This window comes from Phytophthora sojae (genome assembly GCF_000149755.1).
Source record: "Phytophthora sojae unplaced genomic scaffold PHYSOscaffold_18, whole genome shotgun sequence".
Classification (NCBI taxonomy): domain Eukaryota; phylum Oomycota; class Peronosporomycetes; order Peronosporales; family Peronosporaceae; genus Phytophthora; species Phytophthora sojae.
Window position 1 is genome coordinate 23,959 of NW_009258132.1, and position 21,212 is coordinate 45,170.

At 53.5% G+C, this 21,212-nt stretch overlaps 7 protein-coding genes across 7 annotated transcripts; 3 read left to right on the forward strand and 4 right to left on the reverse strand.

The window, feature by feature from the left end:
• Positions 1–876: 876 nt before the first annotated feature.
• Positions 877–4,318, reverse strand: PHYSODRAFT_342523 (hypothetical protein; the record flags this gene model as incomplete). The annotated part of the gene is made up of 6 exons (XM_009541007.1): positions 877–971; positions 1,000–1,546; positions 1,625–1,713; positions 1,786–3,762; positions 3,798–4,161; positions 4,247–4,318. The coding sequence occupies 6 exons, from the start codon at positions 4,316–4,318 to the stop codon at positions 877–879; spliced, it is 3,144 nt and encodes a 1,047-aa protein (XP_009539302.1).
• Positions 4,319–4,655: 337 nt separating this feature from the next.
• PHYSODRAFT_459984 (hypothetical protein) lies at positions 4,656–4,877 on the reverse strand (the record flags this gene model as incomplete). The annotated part of the gene is made up of 1 exon (XM_009541008.1): positions 4,656–4,877. A coding segment is annotated over one exon (222 nt), but the record flags the coding sequence as incomplete, so codon positions are not given.
• Positions 4,878–6,426: 1,549 nt separating this feature from the next.
• PHYSODRAFT_342524 (hypothetical protein) lies at positions 6,427–6,943 on the forward strand (the record flags this gene model as incomplete). Its single annotated transcript, XM_009541009.1, has 3 exons — positions 6,427–6,458; positions 6,505–6,679; positions 6,764–6,943. The coding sequence occupies 3 exons, from the start codon at positions 6,427–6,429 to the stop codon at positions 6,941–6,943; spliced, it is 387 nt and encodes a 128-aa protein (XP_009539304.1).
• Positions 6,944–11,369: 4,426 nt separating this feature from the next.
• On the forward strand, positions 11,370–11,705 carry PHYSODRAFT_426370 (hypothetical protein; the record flags this gene model as incomplete). Its single annotated transcript, XM_009541010.1, has 1 exon — positions 11,370–11,705. A coding segment is annotated over one exon (336 nt), but the record flags the coding sequence as incomplete, so codon positions are not given.
• A 107-nt stretch (positions 11,706–11,812) lies between these two features.
• Positions 11,813–12,343, reverse strand: PHYSODRAFT_534650 (hypothetical protein; the record flags this gene model as incomplete). Its single annotated transcript, XM_009541011.1, has 3 exons — positions 11,813–12,002; positions 12,063–12,137; positions 12,219–12,343. Coding segments are annotated over 3 exons (390 nt in total), but the record flags the coding sequence as incomplete, so codon positions are not given.
• Positions 12,344–13,626: 1,283 nt separating this feature from the next.
• Positions 13,627–14,195, forward strand: PHYSODRAFT_307911 (hypothetical protein; the record flags this gene model as incomplete). Its single annotated transcript, XM_009541012.1, has 2 exons — positions 13,627–13,948; positions 13,981–14,195. The coding sequence occupies 2 exons, from the start codon at positions 13,627–13,629 to the stop codon at positions 14,193–14,195; spliced, it is 537 nt and encodes a 178-aa protein (XP_009539307.1).
• A 4,961-nt stretch (positions 14,196–19,156) lies between these two features.
• Positions 19,157–20,057, reverse strand: PHYSODRAFT_247224 (hypothetical protein; the record flags this gene model as incomplete). Its single annotated transcript, XM_009541013.1, has 2 exons — positions 19,157–19,351; positions 19,758–20,057. The coding sequence occupies 2 exons, from the start codon at positions 20,055–20,057 to the stop codon at positions 19,157–19,159; spliced, it is 495 nt and encodes a 164-aa protein (XP_009539308.1).
• Positions 20,058–21,212: the final 1,155 nt, after the last annotated feature.

Here is a 21,212-nt window from a genome sequence, read left to right on the forward strand (position 1 = left end):
GTATGGTGCAGGACTCCCTCTCGACTCCTCGAAAGTATCCAGTCTGCGCATCCACAACGGTTCTTCAAGGTCACGCATTACTTTGATTGCAGACTGACTTCGAACTGACTCGAATCCCTGAGAATCAGGTGACACTCAGGGTCATCTTCTGAAATCCTAGGAATTCTTAGGAATCTTGGGGAACTGTAGAGATTCTTGGATGTTGGCTTGGGAAACACTTGAGTTCAGTATAGAGAGTCTGGATTTATGGTCCAAACCCAGAGAATCATCTTTGGAACTCTGGGTCACCTGCACTCAGGGAGGTGAACTCTGGGTCATCGTGTGGCACTCTGGGTTTCCGTGCGGCACTCTGGGTAACAAGTCTGCGGCATTGCAGGCTCGCGTGTATCTCCACAAAGCCACACTTTTAGCGGGTTTAGCGGCCTCCTGCGCATGATCATGGTGGTAGCGGGTTGATTCTCAGGGTAATTTGATCCTCTGGGGCACTCTGAGCCACAGCAAGACGAGGTGTACTCTGGGATACATTCTCCAGAGACACTTTCCACCAGACTTTAGGCACTCATCCTAAGGGAAAGTCCGCGGCTGGACTGAGTGTTCTCTGAAATCCTGGGCGTGCACTCCCAGGATTCACACTTCCAGCCAGCTGGGCCCATCTGCGGTCAGGCGCTGGATTCATCCCGAGAAATCACTTCTCTCCCACAGTCGCCATCCATGTCACACGGGTACAGCCGCGTCGTATTCAAGTCATCCACCAATCAGCATCCAATACAAACTCCAAATCATCAGGTGGCGGCACATCGTCGGCAATTTTCTGGGGACCGCCTCGTGTCAAAGAACAAGCAGGACGGAGCGGAGCTGACACGGTGCCCAACGACGTTAGATCTCCGACGCAGCTTGAGTCAGCATGCCAAGGTTCGACTGCGTAGTGGATTCCCCTTCGTCCGACTCCTTGGTTTCCTCAGGAGAGCGAGCTTCATGAGCAGCAGCAAACTCGGCGACCCACCATCGACGTCCGCAACGACGGCTCTATCATGACCGACGTAGCCACAGCCTCCCTAGTCATGCCTCGAGGAACAAACAAGGGAACATCGTTGCACGGAGCGAACGCAGTGTTGTATGGGTGGCTTGCCGGATCTTGAAACCAGCGGTTACGCCACGGCTCGCGGGCGTCAAGCTCGGCAATCTCAGAGATCCAGCCGTCGGTCGTAGGGATCCACTCCATCACCTCGAACGAGTATTGCATGTAAGAGGGCTCCAAAAGAACCTCGGTCGGGTGCTGGTAGGGCTGCCCGTCGTACTCGATGCATCCTACCCACAGCTTGTTGACCATCCGATCTCGCAACCGGTCAGCACGGTAGCTGCGCTTCTTGTAGTACTTGGCCCACTCCTTGCGAAGCTTCATAACCACCGGGTTGCGGTGACCCAGTGTTGCAGCGAGGTTGTCGATGAATGCTTTGACGGCCTTCGCCCGAATCAAATGACGACGCTCCCACAGGGCCAGCCCGAGGTCGCCCTTCTCGTTAGGGTGAAAGGAATTGCCCTGGAACTGCCTGCTCAGGCGAACGAGGAGTTGATGCCCGGTAGCCCGTCAAGAAATTGCTCGATTTGGCGGGTAGCCAGTCACGTCGATCAGGTATGGATCCGGGAAGAGCTGGCGCAGAACTTGGAAAGGGTGAGCGAGGTTCTCCCACTTGCCGAAGGCCTCGATCCCGTCTGCCGAACACGGAGCAACTCAGTCATCGTCCAAAATCAGAGGCACGCTAGCGTTCTGGATCAAACTCATACACTCTTGACCACCGGGTGACACGAATCCCGGTTCAAGAAACCGTGACGCCAGGTTGTTGAGCTTGCGCGACCCTGCCGCCGCGTCCGAAGCGTCGACCACCGCAGGGGCGATAGAAGCAGGACCAGCCCTCGGTGTGGCAGTCACTGTAGCTGTCACCAACGCGTGAGCATGAACCAAAGTCGACCGAGTGTAAGGTTGGGACAGCGCAGCTGGAGCGGCTTGAGCAGCCACAGGAACCTCGGTCGCCATAGGCTGAGGCGCCGGAGGTGCTGCAGGACCTGTCCGTTGGGCAGCCGAGGCTTCTTCTTCTTCGTCGTCGGAGCCAAACATCTCTCGCATGAGTGCTGCACAATCCTCCGAGGTCTCCGAGCCATCTGACGACCCTCCTTCTGGCGAGCCCCCGGGAGGCGATGAGTCACCGGGGACAGCGGCAGTCCTCATTGGAGGAGCCGACGGCGAGCTTCTCGAGGCAGACGGACCCTCGTTGTCACCAGCAGGAGACTCGCCAGGTGCGTTGCCCATCGGACCAACGCTGACCGAGGCTTGGGACACGATCGACGCAGCTTCGGGAACCGGGACGGCAGGCGGAGACTCGGTGGTGGTAGCAGGAGCCGCGGAAGCGGAGCCTTCAGCCTCCTCTGTACCGACCGGCGCGTCCGGAATCTCGCCGGGCTTAAGTTCGTCTTGCGTGACGTCGTCTGGACTTCCAGCACCGCCGAACACGAAGTCGGGGGGGCCCTCGTCCCGCGGAGGCTGAGACCGAGCTGGCTGAGGAACTGGAGCAGCGCCCGCCAACCTAGGGTATAGCGGCACGTTCGAGTGCTCGTACGGAAGAGGCTGAGCATCCAGCCGGCTAGTCCGGCACGTTGTTGAGGGTCGTGGCATCGACGGAGTCGGTGCAGGGACCTTACCCGATGCTGACCGAGGGCTAGATGACGCAGCGGCCGCTGCAGCTCTGGCTCTCAGGTCGGCCGACATTCTACCGAAACGCTTGGGCGGAGAAGGCTGAGATGCCGTGCCCTCAGCAGAGGCCGACTCGGCTTGCGAATCGCGCTTGCGGTTGGAAGTCCCGGTGGACTCAGACGAACCAGCAGACGCCACCTCCGAAGCCGCGGGAGCGGATGAACCCTCGGTGCGCTCAGCCATCGACACGTCAGCCGTCTTGGGTTCTTCCTCTTCCTCGGACGAGGATTCGTCACGGCGCGGACTCTCGACAGTGACCGTCGGTGGGGACAGTCCGAGGAGGTTCCGATCGATCTCGGCGGCAGAGATGCCAGCCGAGGCCAAAACCAAGGTATCCACGTCGATCCCATGGGCTGCCGAGTGTCGTCGGAGGATAGAGTTTGCCCGTCGCAAGCTGTTGTTCTCGTCCGTCAATGCCCTGATACGGGCAGGGATAACGTTGTCTCGGTCACGGTTGGCCAACTGCTTCCGAAGCTTTTCCAACTGGGTGTTGTAGACAACGAGGCTTGCTTTAATATGTTCGTGGATCTGCGTGTTCAGACGAACAGCAGCTGCTGCGTCTGCTTCCGCGGTCTGCGTCCGACCCTCCAACGACCGAGTAATGTTGCCGTGCTGGGAGATAGCCGCGTTCATCCCCAACAATTGCTGGTTGGCGTGTGCGAGCTCGGTGCGCATGTCCTGGAGGTTCTCGAGCGCCTGGTTGCAGTCTGAGTTGGCCGTCACGAGGAGATAGTCTGCCCGTTGGCGGAGATGCATCTCCTCGTCGAGCTTGTTTTGGGTGTCGGCGAGCTCCTCACGCAGGCGATCATTGTCGCGACGGAGATTCACCAGCTCATCCGACTCCGCGAGATGGAGACGTACAGGGGCCACAGCCGCGGCCAGCACCTCACCGACGTTAGTGGCAGCTTGCAGGCTGCGGTCGAGAGCAGCGTTGACTCGAGCTGGAGGCAAACGGGCAACACCCACGACGAGAAGAGCGACTTCCTGCATCTGCTGCTCGCCCAAGACAGCCGCTGTCGGAGGAACCTCGGACCAGCTCCGGCGCGACCTCCTACAGCTGCCTCGCTTCCCACCGACACCCCGCGAGTTGCCAACGTGACCGAAGGCGCGGGACTTGGCGGCGGTGGAGCGCTGGCGCTTGGCGGCGGTGTCGGCGGCGAGTCAGGGGCCTCTTCAATGGGAACTGCCGGCGAGGGAGTCTCGGTCGCCTCAGCAGCAGACTCAGGACTACTTGGAGGAGCCGGTGGAGGGTCGACCGAGGTCCCGGAGGCGGCCGGAAGGAGCGTAGGGTCACCTGCAGGCACGGCCGGGGCTTGAGACACAGCACCAGCGGCGATAGGGGCGGGGGCACCCGCCGAACGAGCCTGGCGCGCCGGACGACGACCCGAAGTGGTCGGTGGTGACATCAACAGCTTCCTGAGATGATCAAAAAACAGAGATGGAGTCAACACCGAGGATCTGAATGACAGTGAGGAGCAGCAGGAGCGATGAACGTACCGGTTCGGAGCACTGGAGAGCCCGAAGAGCAGCGGCAGCCGCGTCGGCGAACGCACGCGACGGAGGATCCATGGACTCGAAGAACCGAGGACGCCTAGACGCTCACCAGCGTGGGAGGCTCGCGTCAAGGCGGGGGCAGTTGTGGTATTGGAAAGTGGCAGTTTCCAACGCTGTTGACCCGCCAGCCTGACAATCAAGTTCAATCAAGGCGAGGTCAAGCGAGAGACAGAGATGACTTCTGATTGGACTATGACATTATCCTCGGTAGAGTGACAGTCAGTGACCGAAGGCTCGTCGGGTCCTACAGTAATCTGCCCGAATAAGGAACGCCTGATATATATAAAGACGCAGAATATATAAATTGATGTTAAGTTGAGTATACTTTTCCAATGTACTGATTTAGTTATTTCAAAATGAACTGAAGAGCAGCTTTACCTACGAGTCCAGAATGATTCCAACAGTGGCGTATAGTCGAAGCACTAACCTTTGACCAGGCATCCTCGCACCACAACAGCGCTGTCAACTGGTCGACCTCGTAGGGATTATCTAGCCCTTCACCAAGCCGGTCTAGAGCCTGCATCATCTTGCGGGATAGAATGTGTCGCTTAATACAATGAATGATTCCTTGGTCCTTCTCCAGCGGCCACCCCAGCAGGACTGCACTTGACTTGATTATGCGGCATATCGTTGTCTTGCCTGGGGCGGCCGGGAGGCTGAACTCCGTCATTGCCCACTCAGCCAGGCCCTGTAGAAGAGAGCAGGTGTGCGGGCTGCCTTGTCGAGGATGCCCACTTTCTCAGACCAAGTGAGGCGGAGACGCTTGGACGGTGTGGACTTCATGGGTGGAGTGGGGGAGGAGGTGGGCTTGTGGGGCGAGGTGCAAAAGCAAAAGTGCGAGTCTACCACTACGGTACATGTAGTTTGAAGTCTAGTAAGATCGCTAAATGCGCGCCATTTTTCAAACGAGGGTGGAGAGCTGATGATTGGCACTGGAGTTTTCACCTTAGTAGCTCAGTACCATGCACATCCCCCTATCGCCACATCGACTGGAAAATAATATTAAATATGTGAGGCTATTAGTTGTACACCCGTTCCTTATTCGGGCAGAATTCTGTAATAGAACCCCGAACGAGGCTCCACGGTACCAACTTTAGGGTACAGGTGCATTTAGTTGCGTACTTCGACCGCACTTATTAGTGTGACCGCGGTCGTCAGTTGATGTGTCCGGAATCGCCTTATTGCGGTCGTTCACACTAGATATTTGTATGGGTACATGGGACTCATCATGATCAGAACGAGGCCCCAGGGCCTCAGAAAACTCAATAATAAAAAGACAGTCTTCCCCCAAAGCCAACAAGGGTCAAGTCCGACTTCGGTAAGTGTGGCTAGCATATTGTAGTGCATGGACATGCTCGGCTGCGTGTGGATGCCTGTCGGGGAGCTGATCGTGCATTGACCGAGAGTTTCCTTGGCAGCGCCAAGAGTTGGCGTGGCCGGAGAGGCAGGAACGGTATTAGAGTATCGTTCGGTATATATTTGTGAGATTAGAGTGTCCCTGAGTGTATTAATCTACCTACCGAGGTTTTACCTTGGTCCCCCTGTATAAGGCCTAACACACCGGTACCCTTCCTTTCTGGGGGACTGCAGTGGGGTTGCGCGAAAGCGCTACAGAGTACCCTAGCCTTAGCTCGTGGCTAGTGGTACAGGTTTTTGGGTTGACCGAAGATAACCTAAGGTGCACAGATGCGCTTGCAACCGACCCGGTGTAAGGGATCGTTCCTGGCCTTCCGGTTTTGATCCAATAAGCGCTTACCTTTGCCGGTTAGCGTGTTGTTGGTGTCTCTAATACATTTTGGTACAAGAGAATTTTAGTGGTATTACCACACCACACACCACTACCACCGTCTACATCAATACCCCCCCCAACCTTAACGCCCACTTCCCGCCTCACACCCACCAACCAAACACATGTAACATGCTACACACACCTCATTTCCACACCCCACACCAACTTACATATCAACCAGGCCTTTTGGTTGTACCCCATTTACCGAAACCCTAGACACGATAATTTTTATCTCTCTGATGGGCATGTATAATGAACTCAGTAGTTTTAGTAACGTGTCTTTTTCAAAGTCGGGACGGCTCCCTATCCCTAGGACTCTCCTGTCTATCCTATCATGTCGGGTCCAGCCAACACCGACGAAGACGAGTAGGGCCGCATCCACCCATGTCCCCGTCCATGCTGACGAGTGGAGGAAGGGCAGTGGACAGGAGACTCGGAAACGTCGCCAGCGAGCCTGCAAAATTTGCTCGGTGTTGAAGCGCGCGGATCAAGCACGTGGGGGTGAAACGACGTTTTACTGCGCGGCATGCAAACCGAAAACTGCGTCCAAGCACGCGCTGCCCTCGCGCGTGTTCCTGGGTAACAAGGTCTAGCATACAAGCAATGGGGTGGCTACATCGTCCTTTGAGATTTGACACAAGCACTGGAAAAACGGCGCGCTGATTCCACAGGTGCGACGCAAGCGCAAACTGCGTGCTCGGAAGCCTGCGCGTGTTCGTGGTGACGACGAGAGTGCTGGAGGCGACGCGAGTGATCGGTCTGGTGACGATTCGGCAACCGTCGTCCCGCCGCTGCGGCGCCAGCGTACACGAGCCATTGATGACCCGGAGAGCGAGGGGGACACGAACTAAGCAGACTGTAATTGACTTGATTTGAATATACCTCATTTGCAAGGCGTGCTTGCAGATCGTCATCTTCTTTTAGTTCAACAAGCGTTTCAGTTTAATACTCGGCGATTGCTTCGTCTTTGGTACGTCATTGTGCAGTCTATATCACCAACATACACAATAACGTCCCTATCATGTACGATTATGTATATGACTAGGGATCACTATGCTAGAGTGAACCGGATACATTTACACCGTAGGCGGCTTTGCCGCAATAAAGGAAAATACATTCAGTTTGAGATTTACACACTTAAGAGTTAAAGGTTGACTCTTGGGGTCCGTAAGGAGTACGGACTCGTACGTTCTGGTGTTAGAACGTGCTATCTTAAATGTCGACTCTATAGTGTTCGATGAAGTGTCTGGCATAACATAGGTAATTTGGTATGGTAGACAGTGACGGTCGCCTACATCCAATGCATCTAAACTTCGCTATCCGACCAACCTCAAAAGAATCAAGTGCGCAGTACTGCAAAGCCGACTCGTGCAACAACCCAAATTGTCGAGCACAAGCACAAGTCTGTGCACCACGCTCAAACTTACGGGCCGGGTGTTAAGTGGCGCAGTCGCTCGTCGCGGCAGGGCGGCCGGTAGAAGAGGCGGCTTGCCGGTTTCAGAGAAGAATTGGCAATTGCAAGGCAAAAGTCTGAACACTAATCGGTTAGCAAGTTCCAGATGAGTTCAGAGCTGAACTCTTATCTATGAACATATCGCAGAGAGGGCTTGCCCGCCTATTGTTAGTGCGATGAGAGTATGGAGCAAATGGAATAGGAGCTGCCCGAGGGCAAAGGCCGAGAACGAGCATACTTCCGTTATCGCTTCAATCACATCAACAACATTGGGCCACACAAGAAGGTGGATTGCCCCAAGCGGAAGCTCGACCAGTGTGGCAAGGTGTCTGTGTTCCGCAGGAACATCCTAGCCAAGGGCTTCAAAATCGAGCGTGACATGAACGGTCCCACATAGAAGGGGCAAGTCAAGGTCAAGGTGTAGGAAAAGGCGAAGCCCAAGGCAAAGAAGAACAAATAAAGACCGTCGGCGGTTGCTCAGCTGAATGTACCGGCTGATGCTGTGCACCCAAACACACTGGCTGTCTCTCTGAGCCCTCCAAGCTCGTTGTGGACGCCGATGACGCCTGGCTCTAGCGACATGCTAGAGGTCGAACCTATGGGTACAGACGAGCTCATGAGCGTGTTCGACATTGGATGTACTGAGCCACTTTATTCGCTCCAATAAAGTGGCTCAGTACATCTCATCAGCTGCAGATGAACTTCGGGGATAAGGTACAGTCTGAGTATCCTTCTTTGCTTGGCTGAGATAAGTTGCTGACAAAATATTCGTACTGGACTCAGGATGCGGGTTTGTCCTGACCAGTGATGAGTCCAAGTTCGAAGAGAAACAGCCCGACTCTGGATACATGTCCATTTTTGCAAAGCAATCTAAACATACAAATGCACACGTTGAATCCATTAAACTTTATTTGCATGACCCGCCAGGGATCCGACCGTGTCTTTTTGAGAACGTAGCATTTGTACCACATGTAAAGTCCAACATTCTCAGTGAGTATTGGCTTACAAGGGACCTTGAGCTTGTCAAAGGCGTCTCGGTGCCTCTTTTCCCAGAACCAGGGCGCAGCACGAGACGTCAGCTGCGTCATCAGAGCCAGCAAGTGTGTGCGTTGCGACCAGACGTCTCGGTAATAATTGAGAAGGCCGATGAATTGGCGTAGTTCGCGCTTTCTGCTCGGGGCTCGAATGCGCTGAATCGCCGCATCTTCTCTGATACCCTCCGTTGTGATCTTATAGTCCACGTAGTTGGCCTCAGTCACTGCGAACTTGCACTTCCAGCGTCACGCAGGCGTGTAAAGACTAGGGGACTTGAACTTCATGATGAAGCTGGTAGTGTCCACGCCATCTCGCCACGTACGGTGTGTGCGTGTCCTACACGTGCGCAAGATCCTTCAAGGTATCTGGGAGGTACGGTACAGCGTGCTGTTCATGCTGCAGACGCACAACGACAAACGCGGCAGTTGCTCTGAAGATCGCCCTGGATGTGTGGCGCGAGAAGCTGATCGCGGAGGAAGATGCTGTGGTGCAGGTGAGGCCGCGCCACCTGGATCAGCTGCTGCACCCGAGCTGTGTCAACGAGAAGGGTACAGAAGGACGTGATGTGGGGAGACTTGCTGGCGTCTCCGGGCTCGGCCATGGGCATTGCCCACTGGGCAAGATCATGTTCACGGCGACCGACGCGGAGGCGTGGTTCGCGCGTGGCAAACGTCGTACTGGTGCGCGAGGAGATGTCGCCAGAGGGTGTGGGTAACATGCACGTGGCCGAGGGCATCCTCATGTTTCACGGTGGTATGACGTCCCACACAGCTAGGGCAAGCCGTGCATATGCGGCTGCAGCGCTCTGTCCATCGACGCCTACAGCAAGATAATGCGCGTGCATGTGGTGAAGTGGATCGAAGATTTTCAGAGACATCGCCAGCGGCAGTCAGGTAATGTGTACCATCGGATCCTATATCTGTATGGATAAATCTGGTAGAGATGGGTACCCAGATTTTGTTACAGATTCTAAATCTGGGTACCGGTTGATATGGAACAGAGTAGAGAGTCAGTAGAGGGTGGGATTCAAACGGGATGAGAAGGCAGGGCATAGGCTAACATAAATCAGAGTCGAATTTGCTTGGGAACCACACACTTGGCCCTTAGTATTGGGATTAGTATTGACCCATACTTTAATCAAGTCATTTGCCCCCCGCCCACGTGGCAGACTGCTGGATAGCTTGGCCAGCAGCTCGCGCCCTTCGGCCCTCGCCTCTCACTCCCCCGCTAATAGGAGGCGGTAAGCAACGTAAAGGAAAAGAATACAACACCCCAACAAGGCAACAACCCCGGATATGGTATGTTACTTATCTGATCCACAAGATCTACGGCCAAGACCAAGGATCAACCTACCCAGTCCCGCGTGAAGGAACCCCCACTGCGGATCTACCCCAACATCTCCCCAAGTCCCCGTCAAGGACATCCAAGCTCCCTCTCTGCGTATCTCGTGTCGACGAGAGAGCAGATCCAGTCCGCCGACGGTTATACAAGGTGAGCTACTCAGCAACCTATGGTTATCGGAGTACCCCCTCCGTTAGTCGGTGTCTGGGCGCAGTGTGTGAGTGTGGGATCCCTGCTATTTCCAGCGGATCCACTCCACGCCATGCACACACGTCGAGCGCCGCTGTGGGGGTGCTACACGAGGGCGACTATATCAGCGTGAATGGCGGGTGATCAAAGGCGAGCAGTAGCTGCAGAAGGCTGCCAGTGAGCGGTGAGTTGGCACAGCTCATAAAGTGGATGGACACACACGACCGCATGAAGCTGTTCACGAAGACATGCCCCAAGACAACCGCGAGACTCAGGTTATCGGCCTCGCGCGCGAGGAGCACATGGTCTTCAGCTCTGCGCAGCGTATCGCCACTGGGTAGCTGGACTCGTAGGCGCAGCTGGGGAGGTGCTCGACACGCTGTGCACGCTCCAGCAGGGCGACTTCGACCCCCCCTTCAACATCCGTATCCTGGACCCGCTGCTACCCGAGTTCCTGTCGTATGAGGGTAGCGCTCTGAAAGACTGGCTGAGACGCTGCCAAGGTGATAGAGGTGAGCATCGGTGGATTCGTCTCCGAATAAAGGAATCTGTCATCGCTGTTTTCCGCTGAAATGTCTACCAAGTAACCTGATTACAATGATGAATGACACGGAGTATATTTCGGCTGCGCCTAGCGTGCATACCTGCTTAGATGCTCCAGGACGAACTGTCTCGTCGCTTAGAGTCCTAAGACGAGTTTCTCGGCAATTGCGTCTGCTGGTGGTTTTGGGCCCATTCGGGAAGCTTTTCTGTAAATTGAGTCTTGTTTCGAATATCGTATACAGTAATTTGTCTCAATAGCGCAATGGCTACATTTATACATTCTCTGAGACAATTGCATAGGAGAGGCTAGCTCAACTCTCATTGGCTGGATTTGGAAAGTGTACAGATAATCGTTTCAGCAGGTTATTCGATGCCGCGACTGCGCTTTTGAGGCAAATTACTGTATCGATACAACGCGTGAAATGAGGGGGTATGGATGAATATGACGACTTATCCGACCATACTTAGAATTTGTATGTGGTGCAGTCTCTCGCGATCGACCAATCACCTGTTTTTATTTATAATCAACGAATCACAACACCGAAGAAAAACAATGTTAACCAATCACAAGATATAGGGTTAGGTAAGTCCTCTACACCAGCCGTTCCGACATATCGGGTCGGAGGGCCTCAAAAAATATGTGTATCTCTATTCAAACTACTGGTGTAGAGCATATCACTTACATATTTGCTCCCTATCCGACCACATCGCCGAGGATGGGCTTGGATGAGCTCAAGCCGGGCAACACTAAGCGCGCGAAAGACACTGCCATCAGTGCATTTATGGCATTTGTGAAAAGTGAGCATGTAGAGTTTGACTATGTTAGACAATGCATTGAACAAGATGGCACGGGTAAGTGTTTTGTGTCTGTATTGGATATGTTTGGTATGTGCATTGCATTCAACGAGGGTAAGAAGGGCAAAGCGCTTGCTCGGAACACTGCCATGCAGTACTTCAGACAGAGCAAAATGTGGCTGTTCGAGCTATTTCCTGTGCAACGACATATTACCGACGCAAAGTTGCTTGGCATGGGGAAGACTCTCGACAGCTACTGCATGAAGCGAGACGGAAAAGTAGTCAACAAAGCACCACCGTGCTCAAAGAGTGACCTAAAAAAGATGATGTTGTATTTGTATCAGCACGCACACTCCTCTAGTGACTACCAAGACGCCGCTTTGCTGTGTCTGCTGTGGTACCTGTTTGGTCGCGCCTCCGATTTGTCGCTTGTCCACAAGCAGAACCTCTCGATCGACGCAGCAGAGGTTTTCTTCGTACGCTTCATACGCATGAAGACGTCCGAAGAACAGGGACTCTCGCTGTTTCCAGGGACCGACTTCGTCACTTGCCCGCTTCACGCGATGGCCGTGGCGATCATCACCCAGACGGGGCCGTCCGTCAGCTTGATTGACAACTTACCTGACGTCCAAGTTGAAGCCGCGGTCGATCTCTCCCCAGCAACACCACTGGTGGATGTCCTAGACCATCTAGATGAGTTCGCCGCTCTTGGGAGCGCCCCCGCACCTGCCGACCTTGCGCCTGCCCCCGCTACACCTGCACGCAAGGACACCACACCGACGATCTTCACGCACGTCAACCGCATCCTGGACCGCATTGCACACAGAGCTGGGGTAGTCGATGCGCTCACGTCGCACTCGTTTCGGCGGGGTGGCGCGCAGCATGTGAACGGCTGTCACGATCTGACTCATCGCTGGATCTTCGACCGAGGCGCTTGGAACATGAGCACGACGAACAAGGGCTTCAATTACATCTTCAACACGAGCAGGGAAGACCACAAGGTTAGCAAGGCTCTCAGCAGATACAGCACGAAGGCAGATGTAAAAGCGCTGAACTTGAAGTCGTTTGATGCAGAGACGCAGCAGAAGATTTTCGCAGTCCAGAAGCTGTTGTTCGCGACCTGCTACAAGATGGAAACCTCAAAGTACAACATCATTCAGCAAGTGGCTGACGTTCTCACAGCGTACCTTGTCTTGTACTACCCCCAAATGAAGGAGCTTCAAGCTGGAGGCATTACTGTCCAGCGCATCGAGGTTGCTGTTGTTAACGCGGGGGATTTGATTGCTGAGCTATTAGCGTGGGCATCGCATCTTGCGCCTTCTGGGAGCAGAGAACCTAAGCCAAGACAGGACAAACAGAGCCATCGCCCCAAGAACCAAGCTACTCAAGCAAGATCATCGACCATCAGCGCCGTGTCATTGACCAGTTAATCCAGCATATAAAACGCCAGGATGAGCGCATGGATAACCTAGAAGCAAAGGTAGATGGGAACAAAGCGCTAGACAAGAGCATGTAACGTCAGCAAGAGTCCAGCGAAGATCTAGAGAAGCCCAAGCGCAGACGCGGGTCTGCATCGCACCCTCATGCTACGTGGTTTGCGTGGTACGGCCAGGAGCCGCGGATGTGGGAGGCGTCGATCTCGAAGCATCAGAAGTCCGATGCCAAGCTGCTCGTAGCCTTCATGAAGCTGTTTTAGGCGGAGGGCTTCACGCTGGATACCACTTCTGCCGACTACCGCGATCGTGTTCTCGAGCTAGGGCAGCGCGCGGAGGAGGCCATCTACGCATTCCTCGCCGAGCGCAACATCACGCCGCGTGGCTCAAGCGCCGTCCTCAAGCATATGCGTGTCCTCCATTGCTCGGGCGACGTCAACGCGAAGATCGAGCACCACCAACGTCTCCTCCAGACAGCAGCAATCCGTGACCCTGCCCCCGGATACTCGCAAGACGTGCTAGAGGTAGTTAGACAGTAAACCAGAGAGATGCACTCTGAGCGACGTACCGAGCTCTGTGCGCCACCCAGCAAAATCCAGACTGAATGGGTTACGTGGCGTGTCTATGATCGTCGAGTAAACCCGAAAAACCTTAAACGTGTTGGTCAAAAGTCGAGTTTACCAGAAAAACCTCGACGAGGATAGGCGAAAACCCTTGATTCAAGACCAAAATAACCTCGTCGAGAATGGCAGAAAAATGGAGCCACCCACTATTCAAAACCAAGCTCCAGGGCCCAATGGACGACACGGGCACACAGCAGCACACGATAGCAGAGAGGATTGAGTTCGTTGTGGCGGTGGAGAAGCATAATTGGAGACCCGAAGATGCTGCAAAAGTATTCGGCATTCCCCGAACTACGCTGTTGGGCTACGTAGATGCCAAAGATGATCTGTTTTCTACCGAGGCTGATCCATGGACAAGACGGGTAACGCGCCCTGGATTGCCCCCGCCGACGGAAGGATCTGAAGCTCCCGTGGTTGCTTTAGTGAGGCAAGGAGCTGTCGACGGTAATCTGATGTCTCGAGCGAGATTATCATAGAGTGTGCTCGTGTCATCCCTGGTATGAGCAATAAGTCGGGTAGCGCTCAAAAATCATGGCTCACCCGTTTTATCGGTCGAAACAAGCTGGCCGATCATGTTGCGCGATACCCCAAAAAGTCCAAGACATCAAGATCTGATCAGGATGCCAAAGCAGCTAAACGGCACAAACCGTGGCAAGTTCACGTCTTGGACGCGTCCTGCACCGACTGCTGAATCTTGCTGATCTCCGTGACCACGCCGTGGCCCAGGCCGTTGACCACGACCGTGGCAGCGAACCTCATGTTGGTCTAGCCCTAAATGAAGTTCTCCGTGCCTTGCAGCAGCACGTTGACGTCCTTGTTGACCCACGTGGACTCGCCCTTCACCTGCAGTGGGTGGCCGTCGTCTTCACGGACAGCAGGCGCAGGTCTCCACAGACCTTGTCCTCCATGCGGACCTCCTCCATGTCACCGGGAAGAAGCTCGGGCGCAGGCAGCGCTGTCGGGCATCACGTGCACGTTCTCGGACTGCAGGTCCTTGAACACCACCAGCGCGGGTCGGAGAGAAGCTCCTGGCGGCACAGTAGCGTTGCATCGCAGCATGCTTGTAGCGCAAGTCAGCACCTACGTAGTTTACGTAAGAAGCAGATTATACCTTACCTAAGCAGGGTGGCTGGGGATCGGCCCTGCTGCGGGCGCACGACTTGTGCTGGGAGCTGGCGCAGTCGCAGCCGACCGGCTGGTACGGGGGGGTCGTGATGAGGGACTCAGAGATCCGATTTAAAAAACTCGGGGGTGGGATGGCGTCCGATATATTTAAACTTAACCCTATCAACGTCGGATATATCATTTCCGACCACTACGATATCCGAGGTAAAACTGAAGGGCAAAATAACTGCAAGGCACAATATCTCTTAATGCCCTCTAATAGACTAGCGCTCAGTCGTTGGCAAAAGGAGAAGTGAGCTCTCTCCGAATGCCGTCACTTGTAACTTGGCTGCTTTTGCGTGCGTCTGTAACTCACACCGCACAACGAAGGAGGAAGAGAAGGTGAACGCGCTGCGGGGGAGTAAAGCGACTTGCTGCTCCCGTTGTATTTTTGTGTTCTGTGGTTTCCCCCTCTTTACTTTTCTCTCTCCTTTCCCAGCTCCTGAGCCTTTTGTGTATCTGCACTTCAACTTACTGTGGAGCAAAAGCTACACTGCAACACTAGCAACTGGTGAGGATCAGTAATTCACAATAGCCCCACCTACTGGTTGTCAACGTTGCACGAGTTCGTGGTAGTCTCGTATTGCCCTTGGGAAATCAATCCCATGCTTGCTCGATGCTGCTCAAACTTCACTCAAGGCAGTGGCTTCGTGAATGCATCGGCCACATTGTCAGCCCCAGCCACTCGTTTCGCAGTTATCTCGTTCAGCTCAACACGTTCGCGGACAAAATGATGCCGCGCATCAATGGGTTTTGTCCGGCTGTAAAATTCAGGGTTGTTTGCGAGCTGTCAAGCACTTTCGTTATCCACAAATACATCAGAGGGGTTGTTCTGCTTCATCATCAGCTCTTTCAACATCTGCCGCAGGTGGATGACTTCTTGGACAAGAAGATTGAGCGCCATGTACTCAGCTTCTGTCGTGTGCAATGCGACCGTCCGTTCTGTCTGACTTGCCCATGAAATTGTGCTGCCACCGAACTGGGTGAGATACCCAGCAATAGACTTCCGATCGTCCACTCGGTTCGCAAAGTCTGCATCTGCAAAAGCTTTTAGATGGTCATCCAATTCCTGCTCCTTCCATTGCACTCCTCGTAATTGTACCCCCCAGTCCTGCGTCTCCCTTAACTAACGCAACCCACGCTTTGCTGCGCGCCAGTGCAAAACCCCAGGGTTTTCGAGAAATTGACTGCACTCACGGACCAGGTAAGCCAAATCAGGGCGCGTGACCAACATCAAGTACATTAAGCTGCCAATTACAGCCCGGTACGGCTTTCCATTCATCAGCTCCTTCTCCTCTCTCGTGGTCGGACACATGACCTTCGACAGCTTCAAGGCAGGAGTGCTTGGCACTTTGCAGCCATTGCATCTTTCCATGCCAAATCGTTGCAATACTTTGTCTGCATACTTGCGCGGGTTGATGAAAATTGTCCTCTCCTTTCTGTTTCGTGTTATCTCCCAGCCCAGGATGTAGTGAATCGGCCCCAAGTCCTTCATCTCAAAACGCATGTGAAACATCTGCTTCAGCTCCTTCATCAACTTCGTGTTGGGGGCGAAGAGAATCAATCATCCACGTAGATGGAGATAAACACCAACTCACCATCGACCATTTCACAGCAACACAAGCCTCACAATTCATTATCGTAAAGCCTTGTTTCTCTAGGTGGTCTTTCAGCAGGCGGAACCAAACACGGGGGGCTTGCTTTAAGCCATACAGGCTTTTATCCAGCTTGCAAGCCCAGTCCTCTTTTCCTGCTTCTTCGTACCCCTTGGGTTGCTCCATGTACACTTCTCCATCGATAGCGCCATTCAAGAATGCGGTCGTCACGTCCATCTGGTCGACTTCGTAGTCCCAGATTGAAGCTAGTGTCAGCAGCATCCGCGGAGTCTCCAAGCGGACCACAGGTGAGTACACTTCAAGATAGTCAACGCCATAGACCTGCATAAAGCCCTTGACCACCAATCTGGCTTTGAACCGCTCGATTTCTCCGGTGGGAAGATACTTCACACGGAATATCCAACGGTTTCCGAGCACCTTCATACCTTTCTGGCGAGGGGCCAGCTTCCATGTGCCATTTTTCATTAAGGCATGGTACTCGGTATCCGCTGCTGAACGCCACTCCTCTGCGTAGTCGCTATTCATTGCATCATCCAGGGTATCTGGCTCATCAATCACACTATCCGAAAGACAACAGAAGTCCTGCCACCAATCCATTGCTTTCTCTTTTGCAATTTCAAACTGCATTTCATCACGTTTCACCTCCCAGCTTGATGAACCAGCTGACCGCTTCTTCTCAATTGAGTCTCTGTACGCAAGATGAATGGTGTCGCCAAGCCACCGCGGTGGCTTCGACACTCTGCCACTCTTCGTCCGGTATTCTCTGCAGCCAGGCTTCGGCGCCTTACTGCGAGGTGCATCTCGCTGCTCAGAGACGGTTAGGTCCCCCATCGGCGAGTCACCATCAGCATCCAGCTTCTCGTTGCTAGCGGTCGTCATCCCACCAGGCGAACGAGTCGAAGACTGCTGCACTTCTGCCTCCTTATCATCTTGCTTCACAGCCGGTGTCACACACCGCCCACTGCCCGGACCATCAGACTCCTCGTTTGGTGTCTCACACCGTTCACACCTTCGTTTCTTTCTTTTCCCTATTTTTCTCTTCTTCCGACGAGGCGCACTCTCCTCACTCACCCGTGCTGCTTCTGCACTTGGTTTCACTTTTCCAACAGTGCGAGTTCTTTTGCGCGAAACCGAGTTTCCACTCGCGCGCGCTCTTCTTCGCGACGGCACGGTCTCACACCAACCTGCTGTGCATGATCTTCACCAGTAGTCTCTGCTCGCACTGCTCCTTCATCAGCCCCACCAGTTCCGCACTCTGATGCATGCCTCTCGTCAGCTTGCGCTTCCTCCAACAGAGACGGAATATTGTGCATCGTCGTAGCATCAATGTCCAAGTACTCGGATGTGGGGACTGATGGCGCCTCTGTACCATCCTTCAACAGAATTCGTCCAGGTTTATCTTCGTAGAAGACGGCTGTGTGGCTGTAGAACGTCGTGTTCGTCTTGCTGTCCAGCAACCGGTAGCCTCTTCTCTCACGAGAATAGCCAACGAATACAGCTTCTTTCGCTCGTGAATCCATTTTCTTACGCTCAACTTTGTCAACATACGCTAACACAGCACAACCGAACGTCCGAAGTCTCGAGTACGCAGGTGTCTCTCTGAACCACACTGCATACGGGACTTGCATTCCTTTTCTCTTGTTCGGCACGATGTTCACACAGTATGCTGCAGTGACAGCGGCCTCCGCCCACATCTACTTGGGCAGCCCGAAATGCTCCAGCAAGCACCTCATCCTCTCAGTCACCGTGCGAATCATTCGTTCAGCAACCCCGTTTTGCTCTGGGGTATGCTTCACAGTCAGTGAGCACTCCATTCCGTAGTTGCGTTTGCACTTCTCACCGAGCGCCAGTAGTTCGCGAGCATTATCACAACGAAGCTCCTTCATTCGAATTTTCAATTGTGTTTTTAGTCGCTCATAGTAGAACTGGAACTTTGCGTAGACGTCGGTGCGCTCTTTCATCAGGAACAGTGTCGAGAAGCGAGAAGCCTCATCGACGAAGAGAGCAAAGTAGCGCATGCCCGAGTACGAAGCCACTGGATACGGTCCCCAAACATCCACGTGGGCTCGTTCTCCAACTAACCAGTCACGAGTCGAACTCGGCACCGAGTGAAAACTCTTTCTCGTCATCTTGCCTCTTACACATGCTTCACAGTTGAAGCCTCGCCCGACTCTCAAATCCACAGCTAACAGCGGCCAGTCTGCATGACGAAATACTGCGTTGAATACTGTCCGTCCTGGGTGACCAAGGCGCGTGTGCCACAGCTGCACCTTGTGGTCTCCATCAGTGGCGACAACCAATGCGGAATCCACAGGACTCTCCAGCTCCAAGCAATAAAGATTGGTTCTGTCAACATGTGCCTTCGCACTTCCTTGTTCAAACTTCACCTTTGCGAATTCATCGTCGTCAAAGTGAACTCGAACCTTCTCATCATCAGGCAGGGTTCGTGCGGTTTGTCGACACACTGAGAATAAACTGCATTGCAGCTCTGGAACATAACGTACTCCACGCAGTACTAACGTCTGCCGCCCACTTGTAGTCTGGATCTCCTTTTTCACAGTACCAATTTCAGCTACAGTCAACCAGTTCTCACCACCAACTCTCACCAATGCACTCATGGCTGTGAACGAAATAAAATCAATTTTCGGGTTAGTCAAATGACTTGTGGCTCCCGAGTCCAAGTATCAGCGCTTGCTCGCAAACTTCTGCACGTTGGGAGGCTTCTTGATGAGAGCAGTAACCACGTATGCCGATTCATCACTCTCATCCCCAGTATACTGGTCCTTAGCAGCTCGTTTTCCTTGCGCTCCTTCTACCTTGGCTTGCTTATGAGGAGGCTCGGATCCACGAGCACCACTTGGCGGATGTCTGCCTAAGTGCGGGCAGTCCAGCACTTGGTGCGATTGCTCTCCACAATGAAAGCACCTTCCTCTACTGGTACCTTGTCCTCCGTGACCACGTCCAGCTCCTTGGCTGCTTCCTCGGCCACCACCACGACCAAAACTATGCCCTCGGCCACGTCCTCCACTGCGACCACCACGGCCACGATCAGAACCACGACCACGACCTCGGCCTCGGCCCCGACCTCTACCAAATCCTTCAAACAATGCTTGGTCTTCACTACCTTCGTCCAGCTTTCGTCCTTGGCGCCGATCATACGCGAGCTCCAACGCATGCTCCAATTGATCATAGTTGGGAGGGTCATTTACATCTCGAGGCACGTGACTTGCCAGAAACGTTTCCACCACGTTATCATAGGCGTCAGGCAGTGTGCCGATCAAAATCACAGGCTTCTCATACTCATCGAGAGGTTTACCCAATAGAGCAATTCGATCAATTAATCTTCGCACTTCACCCAAATGATCAGACATGTTGCCGTTCTCCGGGAGTCGGAGCTTCCTCAGCTGTGTCATTTCAGCTGCATACTTTAAATACGTTTTTCCGACGAATCTCGGCTTCAATCTCTCCACTACCCGGAACGCAGTCGGCTCAAACTTCACAGTTTTCATTATCTTGTCCGTCATTCCGTCGTAGAGTAGCTCCTTAACGCGTGCAGAGTCCTTCTTCCACTTGTCGTGCTCGTCCTGCTTCGACTCCTCCAGCTCCTCGATGTCCTTCTCACAGTACTTCCACACGCCAATACGTTCCAGCTTCAACTTCATGCGCTCGAACCACACCTCGAAGTCCTTGCCATCGAACGGTGGGTGAGCGGCCTTCTTCTCGTCCTTCGTGTCCTTCTTCTTCGTGTCTGCACTTGTACTCATAGTCTTCATTGTCGGGGAGTTACCAACGCACCGTTGGGCTCATAACCACTTGTAACTTGGCTGCTTTTGCGTGCGTCTGTAACTCACACCGCACAACGAAGGAGGAAGAGAAGGTGAACGCGCTGCGGGGGAGTAAAGCGACTTGCTGCTCCCGTTGTATTTTTGTGTTCTGTGGTTTCCCCCTCTTTACTTTTCTCTCTCCTTTCCCAGCTCCTGAGCCTTTTGTGTATCTGCACTTCAACTTACTGTGGAGCAAAAGCTACACTGCAACACTAGCAACTGGTGAGGATCAGTAATTCACAACACCGTCAAACATCATCGCACGAGCGGTCGCCAACAGGGCGCCCCCTGATTGGCTAGTTATGTAGTCCTATGATTGGCTCTCCCTTAACCAATGGGAGAGCGCCTTAATACCAGCGGGTACACTTTACCCTCAAGCCTTTACAGAGCCTTTACGGTCTCTCGGGAACCTCATTCTAACACTCCCACTAAGTGTTCACCGCTGGTAGTACGCTTTGCACACCTATCTTATCTCTCGAAAATGTAAATTGTTTAGTAGGAAGGGCCTTAGTCAAAATGTCTGCTGCCATGCTAGCTGTTGAGCAGTACTCAATTATCAGACGGCCTTCGTCTACTAAGTCTCGTGTGAACAAATACTTTATCTCAATGTGCTTACTAGCCTTGTGGTTGCCTGGGTTCTTTGTGATACTGATAGCAGACCTGCTATCACACCAGACTTGCACAGGTTTCGCTTGAGGAAACCCCATTTCCGATAGCAAGTGCCACAACCATTCGCTTTCCTTTGCACCTTCGCTCAATGCGATAAGCTCTGCTTCTGCAGTTGATAGGGAAACACATCCTTGCTTACTACTGCACCAAGATATACTGCAGCCAGCCATCTTAATCACATATCCCGTGATTGATTTACGTTCTTTTGATTGACACGCGAAGCTTGCGTCTGTGTACACCTCATACGTTACGTCCTTTGACTTTCCGTCAAGTAATAGACCGTACGTCGCCGTCCCTTTCAAGTATTTCAGTACTCTCCTAGCTGCATCCCAATGGGTTTTATTGTAGCAGGACAAATACTTGCTCAATTCCCTCACTGCATTAGCAATATCTGGTCTAGTACCTCTCACTAGGTATTGCAGCGACCCAACCAAA